At 44.7% G+C, this 13,682-nt stretch overlaps 1 protein-coding gene across 1 annotated transcript; it reads right to left on the bottom strand.

Moving 5' to 3' along the window:
• Nucleotides 1-619: 619 nt before the first annotated feature.
• Nucleotides 620-11,388, bottom strand: arhgap44a (Rho GTPase activating protein 44a). The gene is made up of 15 exons (XM_076080185.1): nt 11,323-11,388; nt 11,062-11,143; nt 10,465-10,592; nt 9,675-9,786; nt 9,077-9,158; nt 8,812-8,892; nt 8,406-8,519; nt 8,228-8,319; nt 7,524-7,707; nt 6,696-6,713; nt 6,406-6,594; nt 4,797-5,309; nt 2,972-3,117; nt 2,481-2,882; nt 620-774 (listed from the first exon to the last, which is right to left on the bottom strand). The coding sequence occupies exons 1-15, from the start codon at nt 11,371-11,373 to the stop codon at nt 620-622; spliced, it is 2,349 nt and encodes a 782-aa protein (XP_075936300.1). The 5' UTR covers nt 11,374-11,388.
• Nucleotides 11,389-13,682: the final 2,294 nt, after the last annotated feature.

The following is a 13,682-nucleotide window of genomic DNA, read 5'->3' on the forward strand; positions in this document are numbered from 1 at the left end:
AAACTGCATGAAACGTTTCATCCTGCATGCAAAACCTGTCTCTACGGCTCAGCATTTTTCCTAATGTGCACAAAGCTTGAATACCCTGTGAGCAATATAACAAGACTACTCTCTGTCTCTCTGTTTCACCCTGAGGATGGGCCTTGCTCCTAACTACGTATGTCAGGCTCTGAGTTTCCCTTACCAATAGTTGCACAACTTGTGAATATCATATTGCAATTTGATTGCGTGTCCTAATAAGGCAAAAAGAAATTGGAAAACTCACAGAAATACAGACCACTGCATCAAACAACGAAGATGAACAAAAGCAAAGCAAAAAATAAATAAAAAAATTGAAAAACCTTAATGTAGTAGTCATCCATATTCCAGTCTTTCCTCCTAAAGGCAACTGTTCCTCAACTATGGCATTTTGGTGTTTTTTTTTGTAGTCACATTTATGTACTAGCGAGCGATTGTAAGATTAGTTTCTTTGCAGCCTGTAGCAGATGTGTTCGAGTTCTGGTTTCAGGTGGGCATTGGTGAGGCCAATTGGTGTTTCCATCAGGCCTTGGTGGCGACAATTAAGAGTATGCACAGCCACAGGGGTGCTGGTAAAGCTGTGATGCCTTAGGGTCATAGGTCATAGAGTGGTGCTCTGTGGCTCCTCCTCAGGCACAGCGTCCCCCTCTGGAGAGTCTGTCACTGCCACGGACCTCCTGCAAGGGACACCGCTGAACTCATCGATGAGGCTGTCCAGATTGACATTGATGGAGGGGATTTCATAATTGAAGATATCTAATGGTGAGCATGGTGGGAGAGGTGAGTATGATGAGCAGAATGGTGGAAATGGTGATGATGAGCAAGAAGAGGAGGAGGAGGAGGAGGAGGAGAAGAGGGCATATGATGATGATAATGAGGTGTAAAAAACGGAAGAGAGCAGAAATAATATTAATCTTTTTGAGTCTGAACTCATGGGAAGTGGCATATGACATCTGTAATCAGTCAAATATATGTGCTTCACATTGTACACAGGGATGTATTAAGTGTGTTGCTAGTTACACTTGAACAAGCTAGTGTGGTATGTCACAGCTTCTTGTGTCTTTTGAGACAACAACAACAGATATCTTCTCAGATAAAATACAATAACAGGTCAAAATGACTGCACAATGACACCTGACTGTACACGTTTACAACAATGGCCAGGTAAACCAACACAGAGGCAACATGATGTGTGTGGAACTCTGTGGAAAAGTGGCACCAAGACACCAAGTGGGCTTGAAGTAACGATGGAAATCCGGATACAGTATTTGCTCTGAATATATTCTAATGTGCTGCTGCATTTACTGAGACTGATGACTACTCCTGTGTAGGAATGAGATGGAGCGTGGCAGTGTAGTTAAAGGGAGCAGAGGTTATAAAAAGCGATGAACCTGCCAAAGGGGGAGAGGGGGTTACCTGTGGCCCCCCCCGATACCGGTGGCAGGCGCGTTAGAGGGGGATGTCTGCTGGCACAGGGCTGGCAACGGGGGAACGAAAGGAAGGGGACTTTAAGATGGACCTTTGTAAGCGACGGCGTCTGCAATGTGAGCGCAGTGTGGTGCACTCTGGGAAGTCCTTAAGCCATGCATTATCGGTTGAACTACAACACCATGCAAAGAGTCAATAATAGCCACGGAAATAGCGAACATTTTCTGATTGAGAGCAACAGGTAGGTATGTTTGAGGCAGGCTGCAGGAGACCCCAGAGGCAGCCACAGCACGAGGCCAGGCAGTGAGATGGAGCGCATGGGGGCGGGGACGGTCTGGCTTACCCTAAAAGTCCCCCTCACACTTAGCCCACACTGAATCCCTGGCCTCACACAGCTGCAAGGTACACAATAGTAGCAGGGGGGGGACAAGAGAATGATAAATATTGCAAAGTGACAGAATGATTGGTAGATAATGACAGAACACCTCATCATCAGACATCATACTGTAGCTATAATGTGGGGTTTGTCTGGCTAGGTTCCCGTGCCTGCTACGCAGAGAGAGAGAGAGACTGGACTGGTGTGTAAGCCTCTGACCTACCTCTGCCATGTGGGGGTCTGGGTAACACAGATAAACAGAGAGCACATGATGAATCTAATGGCAACTTCCATACAAGCAGGACGAGCTATGCTTCTCTGATGTTTCCACACATTACCCAGAAACATCATCACATAACACAAGCAATGAGTACATAGGTCAAGGAGATTTGCTCACTACGGTAGCGCGAAAATGCTAATATTTACATAATTGTCAGGCATCTGTGTCTAAAAGGCAACTTTTATTAATTCAGACATCCGTTTGGGAGCAGTCAATAAAGGGGAAAGGTATCTTTTATATCTAAAGTGACAAGTCCTACAGAGTCCTACACTCGTCCACCGTCTCCATTGGACAGAGCCACAGCGAGTCTGAGAGAGGGCCGCTGCAGCCCCACCTGTGGTGGCGGAGGGGGAGTTGTTGCCAAGGGCTGATGTTTACCTGTAGACATGCTCTCCCCGGGAGACAGTCCATCCAGGAGGCCCTGCTCCAGGGGCTGGGGAACTGGGGCCATGGACGGGCCAGTGAACCCTAGGGGGGCTGTGGGCGGCTGAGGAGGGGGCAGACTGGGTCTCTGCCTGGGCTTAGGGGCGGGCCGCGACTTGGTGAGCGTTCCGGTCAGGGAGGGTGGGGACGAAAGGGAGTGGGGCGCCCCCAATGGGGTCTGCCCAGGGGAGGATGGGGGCACTTGCCCTGGAGGGCAGGCCAGTCCATAAGGGGAGGGGGTGCTAGGAGGTGTGGGGGACAGGCTGACCGGTGACGGCTGACCTGTGGACTGGTCGGACATCCCGCAAGACTGGCTGTAAGGGACCTTCGGAGGCACAGGGGCCAACTTCTTGGAACCTGGAAACATACAACGCAGTTACATTAGTGTTAAAAAATGCATTCACTTAAACTGAAGAAAGCCGGCTCAGATTGAGAGATGTGCTGACCTTTACGCAGGGTGTGTGGACTGTGCTCTGTGGAGTGCAGGGACTGGCTACTGCTCTGAGGACTACAGCTGGGGGGGACAGTTGGACCTGCCACCTGGATGCCTTTGTGTCCAATTACAGGGGAGAGCTCTTTACTCTTGAATGAACTGAAAGAGACAGCAAGACATTAGTGTGTGAACAGCAGCAGACACAACAGGTTTGTGAACAGTATCTCATGTACAATACCTCCGTGCCACAACAACCACTACCGCCACCATCATCATCATCGCCATCATCATTCATGAGTGTTTCACTATATGTAAGTACAGTGTTACCAATATTACTCAATGTTTCCTCAAACCCAGATCTTATGTCAAGCAAGGCTACATCAAGGTAAGGTAAGTATTTAGCCAGCAAATGGTTTCACATCTATTTAAACACCTGTTAAATAACAGTTTTAGACACAAATGGTGCACATCAGCACATAAGTCCATACAACGAAGATGAAAAGATGCATTTGCAAAGATTTTGTCTTTTTCGTTGATGAAAATGTAATCGATCAATCAGGGACTCTTTTTAGTTAGATGGCATTGGCCATCTAACTAAAAACGACATTGGCGTGTCAATCACACTGCCTGACAAACCAGATTAGTATTTCACCATTACTGTTATAAAACACATTTCAGTTTGAATGAAATAAAAAGTAAGTAAAAAAAAAAGCTTCCACACATGTTTTTCACTACACTAGTCAATTGGATCAATTGTTGTTTTATATCCTGAAATATATATACAGTATAGTAGCATTTTGATAAAAAAATCAAAACTTTAAACTTCTTTCTTCTCCGTAGATGCAGGGGCTTATAATGATCTAGAAAAAAATATAGATGTTGAGAGACTCAACTACAGTTCAGCTGGACTCACAAGGTTTCACACTTGATTTCTGACAAAAAACGCCACTGAGCTAAACAAGGTGTGCATATCTGTATCCAGCAACACACAGAAACAAGTCGTCTTCTCACTGTAAGATGTAAGTTTATCTGCATTTAATGTCTGCAATGTGGATATACTCAATAATATAGACACGTATGGTTGCAAAACTCATGTGATCCAACACCCACAAAGAGCACCGATGCTGTAGTACGGAAGTCACATTTTTCATTACATGACATCTTATTAACTGTAGTCCCTTTGAGCAGTCTTTCCCCGAAAATAATCCATCTGAATGGGATGTCATGGAGCTACCAAATCACAAGAGGGAGCATTATCAAGCGTGCTTGTTCTTATCGCTGTTCTTATTTGCTGTAATGATTTCACACTGTCCAGTGTGGTTGTAACACCACAGACATATGAGTCAGGAAACTGTCACAGTCACTCCGTACAAACGCCGCACTTTGGGTCAAACTGGAAAAATGCGCAAACTGTATGAAGATATTCTATACCGTACATACGGGACATAATTGCAAACACAATTCTACACATTACTAACCTTAAAATCTTTACTTCCTTAACAATGTTTTCCGTCTGCTGGTTAGTAACAAAATGCTGCTGTAGAATAAATACATTCATATGCTTTTTGATAGCCACAATGCAGCATTGTCCATGTATTTATCGTCTACTCAATACCAGCATGAAACCGAGCGCTGTATAAGCCAGTAACATCCTTTGTTGCTAGGCAACCCCTATGAGAGGCATCCCTGGACAACCTGAATGTTACAGAATCTGAGGGATGTAATTTGAAGGGGGAGGAAAAAAAAAAGAAAAGAAAATATGAGCCAGCGAGCTAGAGGAGAGATACAGACGCCACTCTGTGATGCATCCATCGTGGCCGTGGGTGTGTTGTATTTACCTAGTCAGCCTGGGGGGTCCTCTCTCTCGGGCACATGGACAGGCAGCCCACGGCGGGGGTGGGGGCGCGGACGAAGGGAGGCTAGGGGGGTTGCCAAGGGACTGGTCGTGGCGGGCTAGTATCAAGGAGGTTTTGATGTAGAGTGAAGAAGCATTAATGTCCGGTGGGGGAGCATGCGACATGTCACCAGGCGGACTGTGCTTGGGGAAATGCAGACAGCTGGGTTTGGGGTTCGAATTGATGTCAAGTGACGAGGAGGAGGAGGAAGAAGAGGAGGTAGGGGGTGGGGCCGGTGGAGTGAAGCCAGACCAGCGCAGTGGGGGCGGGGGAGAGGCGGGGGGCTGGGACTCTGGACCCGGTGCCACAGGGCGAGCGCAGGGTGGGGGTTTGGGATAGAAGAGGTGGGGGGCAGTGTGGCACGAGGAGATGGGGTAAGGGGGGGGTGGCCGGTCCTCCCCTGGGGGTGGGTGGGCATGAGAGGTGTCCGGCCGATTGGGCGACACGTTGTCAGAGCTGTAGATATTAAGAGAATAGACAGCACAAAAAAACAGCTCTAGTGACTGAACAGGGAGACGCATTGGAGCGATATAGGATAAGCTGTTTTGATGATTAGGGTGTTAGTGTGTTAGTTGGTCCGAAGCCAAAAGCAGAAGAAAAAAAGAAAGAAAAAAAATTGCATTTTAGGGTGGGAGGTGGGCACCAAGCTTAGCACACAGTCAGCTTAGTGCAAATACAAAGACAAGCACAAAAAAACAGCAAAGGAAAAGAAAGTTTTGTCGCCAAAGGAAAAGTGTGTAGGACTCTGTGATCACCTTGTGTCTGCACACTGCATGGAGCTGTGAGGATCTGTCTCTGAAGCCAAAGTGCCGGTCTACAATATTATCAAGCCGAGCTGATGACTGAATATCTCCTCTCTGCTATATATGGAAACCCTATCTGCCCGTATCGTACAGTTTATGACTTGTTTGCATTGCAGGTCCTGCCGTCAGCCCAGGGCAGTGTGAAACAGACACAAAACCCTTTCATCGGCTGAAAGAGCCACAGGAGAAGTGGGGAAAGCCAGCCAAGCCAGAAGCCGTGATATCTTATGCCTGCAACACAGGCATAGGCAGCGACCATGAGGCGATTATTTGTGTTTAACTATGATAATCATACCAAAAAATGGTGAAAACATTCTGAGTGTCAAAAAGAAAAAGGAAATAATTCACGACCAAAAGCTAAGAAAGCCAAGCCACAACAATGGGATATTGGAAATATTAGCATGCTCGCAAAGGACTTGCAGATTGAAGCTTAGTGCCATGTAAAGAAACAAAACTTCCAAACAGTATTTGGACTAAATCCCTTCAGAATTATAGTCTTAAAATGTCATTAACCCTTTTGAAAATGTTACCCACAATGACAGACATGAAACTGAAGAAATGCGGAGTGTGAGAAATCATAATAATAACAGAGACATGAAGAGCTGCAAAATAATAGTATGATTAAAACAGCCAATGATCTTGATCACACAGAGCTGAGAAAGTTGATGATGACGATGGTGATGACAACAAAAATGAACAGGAGAGGAATGCGTGAGGAAGAGGGGGACAGCGTCTCCACTGTGACTTACCAAACCCTTTCTCCAGGTGGCGGTGTCGTGCACGGGGAAGTGGCGAATTCTCCGGGTTGCTCTGGGATGAGAGTGTCTGCGGGAGAGCCGGGGCCTTGCATGCCTGGAGGTGTGGAGGAGGTCTTGCGCACCAGCGTGCCCGAACCCTTACGAGACACCCAGGAGGTATCCATAACCCGGACACCCATACTAGAGACAAACACATACCCACAATCATTTATGCTGCATGAAGAAAGAGGTGAGTGGGGGTGGTGAGGAAAGAAGTGGGGGAAAAGGGAATGATACAGTACCTTTGTATCTTCCTAATGCTGCGTTAGTAGGGGGAAGAGAGGCAAAGGGGATATGAGGTCAGAATGCAGACTTCACAACACCATACTTAACCACACAGTACACTGAATATGATGGGGAGGTGAGATCCACAGTGGCAGGGGGGAGCAGAGGAGACGTTTCAGAGGTGCACAGAGGTCCAATTGTTTTTCTAATTAAACCTGTTTGGTCTGAGAGACGCACAAACACACCGACAGACGCTTTATCGTGAGCTGCTAACTACTCTAAACAGATAAAAGCTATTTTCTATCTCCCCACATTGATATTATGGGATGCAGTAGATTTAGATCAACGTTTATATTATCACGGCCTTCGTTTTATTGGGGGTATTTGGGTGAAGGCATCGGTTTCTAATCCTGTGATTTTCCACCAGCTGGATGAATGACTCAGGCTGGGTGACGTGCTAGCCAGACTGTGAAGGAGGAGGTGGATGTGGGAGGATGGGAAGATAATACTGGAGAAATATTTCCTGAGAAAAAAAAGAGGCAACCAGCAGCCCTTCATCAGAGACACGTCGCCATAGAGACAATGCCACTCAAGGCAATTCAGCGTCATGTATTCAAACGAGAGGCTTCTCTCGTCCCGATGAATCCTGACAACAGGAGTTGTATGTGTTGGACTTATTGCCAGTTGAGATATATATGAAGGGTCTAGAGCAATTGTTAATGTGCATGCACTCAAATATAATTCTTAAATATCAGATGCCTGAGAGGAGGCGTGGGTGGAACGAGAGAGAAGAGAGAGTGAGAGAGTGAGATGTGGGCAGCAGAAGGATGCACTTGGCATCATACCCATCCTTCTTGTAAAACTCCAGCATCATGTTGTCAGTGGCGACGCTCAGTGGGCGCCGGCTCTGGTCGTGATGCTGCTTGCGATCGGATTGGTCCATGTCTGGTGAGGGCATGGAGCTGTAGTTGGAGTTGTGGTTGGTGTGGATCGGGCTGCCGTAGCTGCCTGTCAAGTTGAATTCAATCTCTGAGGGAGGAGCAGAAACACCGTCATCATACAGTATAATGACGGTATACTGCATGCTGATGCTTACTGTTTGCACAGTATATGAACAGGAATATAACTAGGAAATTGCTGGTCTACATCTTATTGTAACTCCACACTGTACTTGAGACGAGGTAACAGGAAGTGGTCCCTTATAGCGAGCAAAGAGCAAACACAGCATGAACGCAGCTTCGAACACATCGTGTTCAGATACCATGGTGTGTACATTACCTGTGAACTGTTTGTTATGCTTCATTTATGTGTTTGTTGCGTTACAGCTGGTGTGTTTTATGACTTCATGGTGCAATGTGTTGTTTATGTGAACTGACAACCATGAAGAAGAACGATCACAAGGTATCGTCGTGTTCATATAAGGCTGAGCAAAATGAAATAATAAGTATTTAGTAGCTTTGATAGATTAATTTGGTCAAAACTGGCAAAATTGTGGGTCATACCCTACTATTTTGCTAACAGTATTACATACATAGTATGTGATCCCCACCTCCAGGGAAGAACCAGTCAGCATGCTGGATAATGGGCTCAATGATGCCCACAATCTGTAGGGACAGCGTGGTCATCATCTCTGTCATGTTCCTGGAAAGAAAAGAAAGAATTGAACTGCAGTATGATTCTTATGTGATAGGTTTAGTTAAGGTAGTTGTGTTAAAAAAAATACATACGGTTCAGTGTGTGTCCAAAGCAAGTTAGGGCCGAGAACAATCGCCATGTTTCCAGGTGTCATCTTGTTTGCGTCTTGGTAGTCGCCCAGCCTGGCTAAGAACTTGGTTAGATATCTGTGGGATTTACATAGAAGAGGATATTTCATACCTTATTTATTCCTTTTAGTCAGACATGTTAAGACTTGTTAAGCCACACACACATATATAACTCTACAGAGATAATCTCATGATTGATTAATAATAATTATCATGATTTTCCTCACATTATCCTTATAGCTGTAAACAATTTTAATACTTGCCACTTGTATACAATAAGTTGGTCTTCTTGTTTTTAATCCAGTATAGAGCCATATTAGAACATGGCATGTACAAACGATTGGACAGAAAATGGGGGAAAGCGACTGACCTGAAATTGTTCAAGTTGTCTGTGGGGAGTTTTTCACACACCGCCATTAATGCTTGTAGTCTCTTGTCCATATCTTGAATGCTGGAGAAATAAAACCAAAAAAACATTATGGTTTACTCTTTCTCCATTTCTTGATAAATGTCACCATTATTCATTTTGGCAGTTAAGACCCCTCTTTATAAAGACTTTGGACTATTTTTTGTTTTTCATCGAGGCCAATGGCATAATTGAAGAAAATGCTTTTAAGAAGAAAACAGCAACTCACTTTGAGGCCTGAATCCATTCATCATAGAGTTCAGTGGTCATCAGTGGCTCGGGGAGCTCACGGAGGTATGACTTTAGAGCCCCTTTGGGTGGGAAAAAAAGGGAGAGAGTGAAAAAATGGTTCGCTTTTAGAAGAGGAGGGTTGTTTTCTCTCTTCAGAGTACTGGCGAGGCCATGTCCCATATTTCCCCACTCCCCTCCAGCAGGCCCTTGCAGCTAGCTGCAGCTGCCAGATTCATATCGCTCAACACAGATTTTATGCTAATGTGTGAAATGCACAGCAATATCGGAACAGAAAGCCTTCGGGAAAAAAGAGCACTGAGGGCAGAGCTGATGAAGACTGCACTATACTCGCCCGATGAAGAGCAACATTTTCCACCAACCTGGTCCAAAATCAATCGGAAAACCTATTTGCACTTGTACATTACAAATGACCTTTCCACGTCATAAAAAAACTGGCAGATGAGTAAAAATAATTGCCTTTAACATATGTATTTTACAGCAAAGCCAGTTCTTACAGTTTTCCTGCCTTACAATGTGTAGGGGTTGTTGTTAAGGAAATGGGCTTTGAACAAGGCATTCGTGTGGGTGTTGTTCACCTGCGATGGCGTGCGGGTCGCAGGAGTACTCCTGCACATCCAAAACTCCACAGTCCAGGGACGCTTTCAGCTTCTTCAGCTTGGAAGCTGACGGAGCCACTCTGAAGAGGCCCTGCAGCCACACACACACACACACACACACACAGACAGTAAACACATAATCATGTGTAATTATCACGTCTAACATGATGCTGTACAAAAGTAAGAGCCTTTGTGGTGCATTTGACACTGGCTGATGATAAATAACACAGGAGAAACTGGTGGCTTTACATGTTTTTGTCCATTAATGTACGAGTATATTTACTGTCAACCATTTTCCAAACCGTGAGATTTAAATTGATTTAATTGCCACATTGTAAAGATGATGAGTAACCTCTATCTCAGAGCCATGTTTTCTGGTGCAAAGATATTGCTGCTTGTCTTTTCTCTTCTTCCTCAACTTAAGTTAATTTGAGTTTGAGTCTTTCCAGTCTGACAAGGAAGCAGTCAGGTTTATTTACTGAATATGGGAAGTAACAGCAGCTCTATGCTTTGAAATGGTCATAATTTATGTCAATTATACTACGGATATAAAATGAATTTTATGGAATATTTGTGTGTGAAGGTGCACACATATGTAAGCAATGCAATGTTATCTTTTAAATACAAGGATCAATAAGGATTATGTTTAAGCACCAGGAGTGTCTTTCATGGCACAGACTCAAGTGTGATGACCAAAATAAGCATATTATCTCACACCTAAGATTCCTAAGTGATGTGTCTGATGTGTGTGTGTGTGTGTGCCCTCTACCTCCTCTTGCATGCCACACTCTAACAGCATTGTGACACATGCTTCGATGGGGAAGGCAATCTCTCTCCCACTAATATTCAGGTGTTCCTCCAGAGACTTGCCAAACGACGGTTTCTCCACCCACGCCTCTGCAACACAAGACAGCGGCTTGAATCACAGTCAGACACAAACAAACCTACGCACCATAACGGCCTCTTCTGCTGAACGACTTTAGACCAACGACTGAACGTCAAGTTAGGAGGCAACGCTCATCAATTGAATCCAAACTGCAACCTAATGTGACTTTCAAGATTAGATCACAGTTCAATGTTTTCCTGGTGCCACATCTCTATTTCTAGTATTTCAATAGGAACATGTGACGTTGAGCCCTCTGTTTGGTGTCACACCCCGTTAACTAGCCGGTAGCACAAAAATGGAGGTGGATAATTATAGCCTGACGAGATCGTTATGTGACATGTCAGGGCTATTAACTCCATTCCTTCTCATCTTAATATTGCTTCAGGTGCAGAATTGGAGCAGATCTCTCTCTACACACACACACACACACACACACACACACACACACACACACACACACACACAGAGTGTAAGACTCACCTTGGTGAGCTTTAATCTGGGGCAGGATATTTTGAAGAATCTCTAATGACTTCCTGTGATATTCTGCTTGCGTTTCTATCAGCTACAGGAGGAGAAAAGATTAAAACAAACAATCCCTGACAAAGTGTGTATCATGAAATTCTGTTTGTGTTATTAGATAATCTACAATGTTTATTGTAACCTGTGCTAATATGGAGAAAAACATTTTATTTGTTTTTTGAAAAGAAAGGGGTCGGAACTTTGATGACAAAATATACTTACTGTCTGAAAGTAATTTGCATAGTCTATTTCTTTGGCCACAAAAGTGTACATATCTGCTGACAATTGATCCTGAAACAGAAAGTAGAGAGCAACCATCCCATAAGAAATTATCCAGACCTACTAATATCATCCTGGCACTTTGGTGAATTTGTATTTGCTTCATGAAGGAGGGCTTTAAATCAAATGGAGGGCAAAGGATCTGGAGGAGGGAAGAATATCTGAGTGGTTCCGATTGGTGACTCACCCTGCAAATCTCCATCCGATTGGCTGCCTCCTCCATCTCCTCTCTGAGGGACTCGGCCTTGGCACCGGGCTGCAGCGTGCTCGGGTGACTGGATGACTTGGACGACTGCTGATATCTATGGGCATGAGGTCAAAAAAAAAAATGGCCACTGCATTGGATATGTCATACTTTCTGCACAAACATTTAAAATCTGACCCTTTATTTAAAAAAAATAAATGAACAAGAGAAGGTTGCAGCCTGGCTTTTAAATGTGGACGTCACCTTGCTCTAGCGGAGTCCATGTCTAATACAAGTTTAGCTAAGTGCTTCCTCTGTTTTTGGATGTTGGGAATGTCCACCTATAAAAGAAAATTAAGTGCATGATTAAAGTCAGGTCAGGGAATAAAAGAGCAGCGTTTTTATGGTAAATGAGGACCATATTCTCCTTGTAATCCTTTAATAATCGGAAATAGAAAAGTGAGTGTGTGGCTCTGTAATTCAGTCATGTCAGGGAGGGGGTTTCTCTTAATTGGTGCTCACCTCAGCGAGCACATAGAGAGGCTCCACCACATCTCTCTCTATCTGGAACTCAAACTGGATGAGCTCCTGGGCCAACTTCTCTTCTGTCTCCCCACACAGCGTCAGCATCTTCCTGTTCGGTGACAGCCAAACCCAGAGTCAGAAGCAAGCAAATACAATTAAAATGCAGACAAGGGTAATGAGGGCAGAGAATAATTCAATAGCCGAATCAATAATTTAAGATGACTGCGGGGCAGTGTGTGAGCAAAAGGCCTGTGGATGTCAGTTACTTACCCGAGGAGAGAGTCATCCCCCAACACTGCCGCCCCTTCTACCATACACTGGGCCAGGATTGTAAGCGGTAGTTTTTTCTGGTAGTAGAGAGAAATAACATTACTAGAGCTTCTGTGAGAATCATACACGATTATGAATAATGTTGCTTCACCACACATTCTATCAGTTTGCATCAGTGTTCAGTGTCTGAGAAAATGATGGACGCAGGTACTCACAGAAGGTGACTTGACAGATCTCTTCTCCATATCAGTCCCCTGCTGACCCTGCAGGCAGGCAGTCAGCTTCTTGTGAGTGCTGTGCGTCACCTGCTTGACCAGATCCAGACGCTTCTCCACCTGAACACACACACACACACACACACATCAGAAACCTCTTGGCATACCAACACATGCACCCATGTAATACCACAGACACAGCGCTGCACCCTAATGCTGCGTTCACACTACGAGTGACACAGCAACATACTACAAGTCATGTTGAATGGAATCTGGTGACGTGAAGCTGCAAACTGACGCCCGACACTTAGTCGCTGCACAGCGGGCCTGGGCGCATTACAAATCAAAGTTTGGCTGGTCTCATCTTTTTTTTCAGCGCTCCAAAGACTCAGTGTAGCGTGAACCAATCATATGGTTTTGTTTCACCTTGTTCTGTTATTCCGTTGGCCAGTTTCCTGCGCTATTTAACGACATGTCTACGTTAAAGAGTCCTCGAGCAAGACTAAATACATTAGTTAATTTAACACAGCATGAACAGTGACAGCACTAACTGCTAGGAGACCATAATTCCATCAAGCACCTGTTTGCAGGTGTTGTGATCGCCCTCCCTGCTTAAACACACACACACACACTTTTACATCAGGACTCACCAGTAGAAGGTCATCGCTTAACACCTCTGTTTTCTCTGCCCTGTAAAGATAAAAGTGTATAAGGGTTAGGGTATCCGGGGAAAACTACATGCTAGCGTTGTTCTGTTTGAGCTAGAAGTAGTAGCTCTGGCAATGAATGCAGCTTTGTGTACTGTAAAGCCAGGAAACTAAATGTTTCTTTTAAGTCACAGTGGTTGAACTTGTACAAATATTCTCCATCAGGTCACTCAACACACAGCTTGTGATGGTGACTATTACAGATTAATTTTGTACTCTTAACGTGAGAGCAGAAACCATGCTCGTAAGTATCCTTATCCTATTATCTTCATAGGCCTTTTAAAGAAAGTGTTGTTATGACATCCCAGTGGCGGTGTGTGACTTAAAGTCAGGACAGGAGAAAAACCAACCCGTGATGTCACGCTATTTTACACTAGTTGGCTACTTATCTCTACTTTTTTT

This window comes from Anarhichas minor, unplaced genomic scaffold, assembly GCF_050575085.1.
Source record: "Anarhichas minor isolate MPS153535 unplaced genomic scaffold, ASM5057508v1 ptg000007l, whole genome shotgun sequence".
Taxonomy (NCBI): domain Eukaryota; kingdom Metazoa; phylum Chordata; class Actinopteri; order Perciformes; family Anarhichadidae; genus Anarhichas; species Anarhichas minor.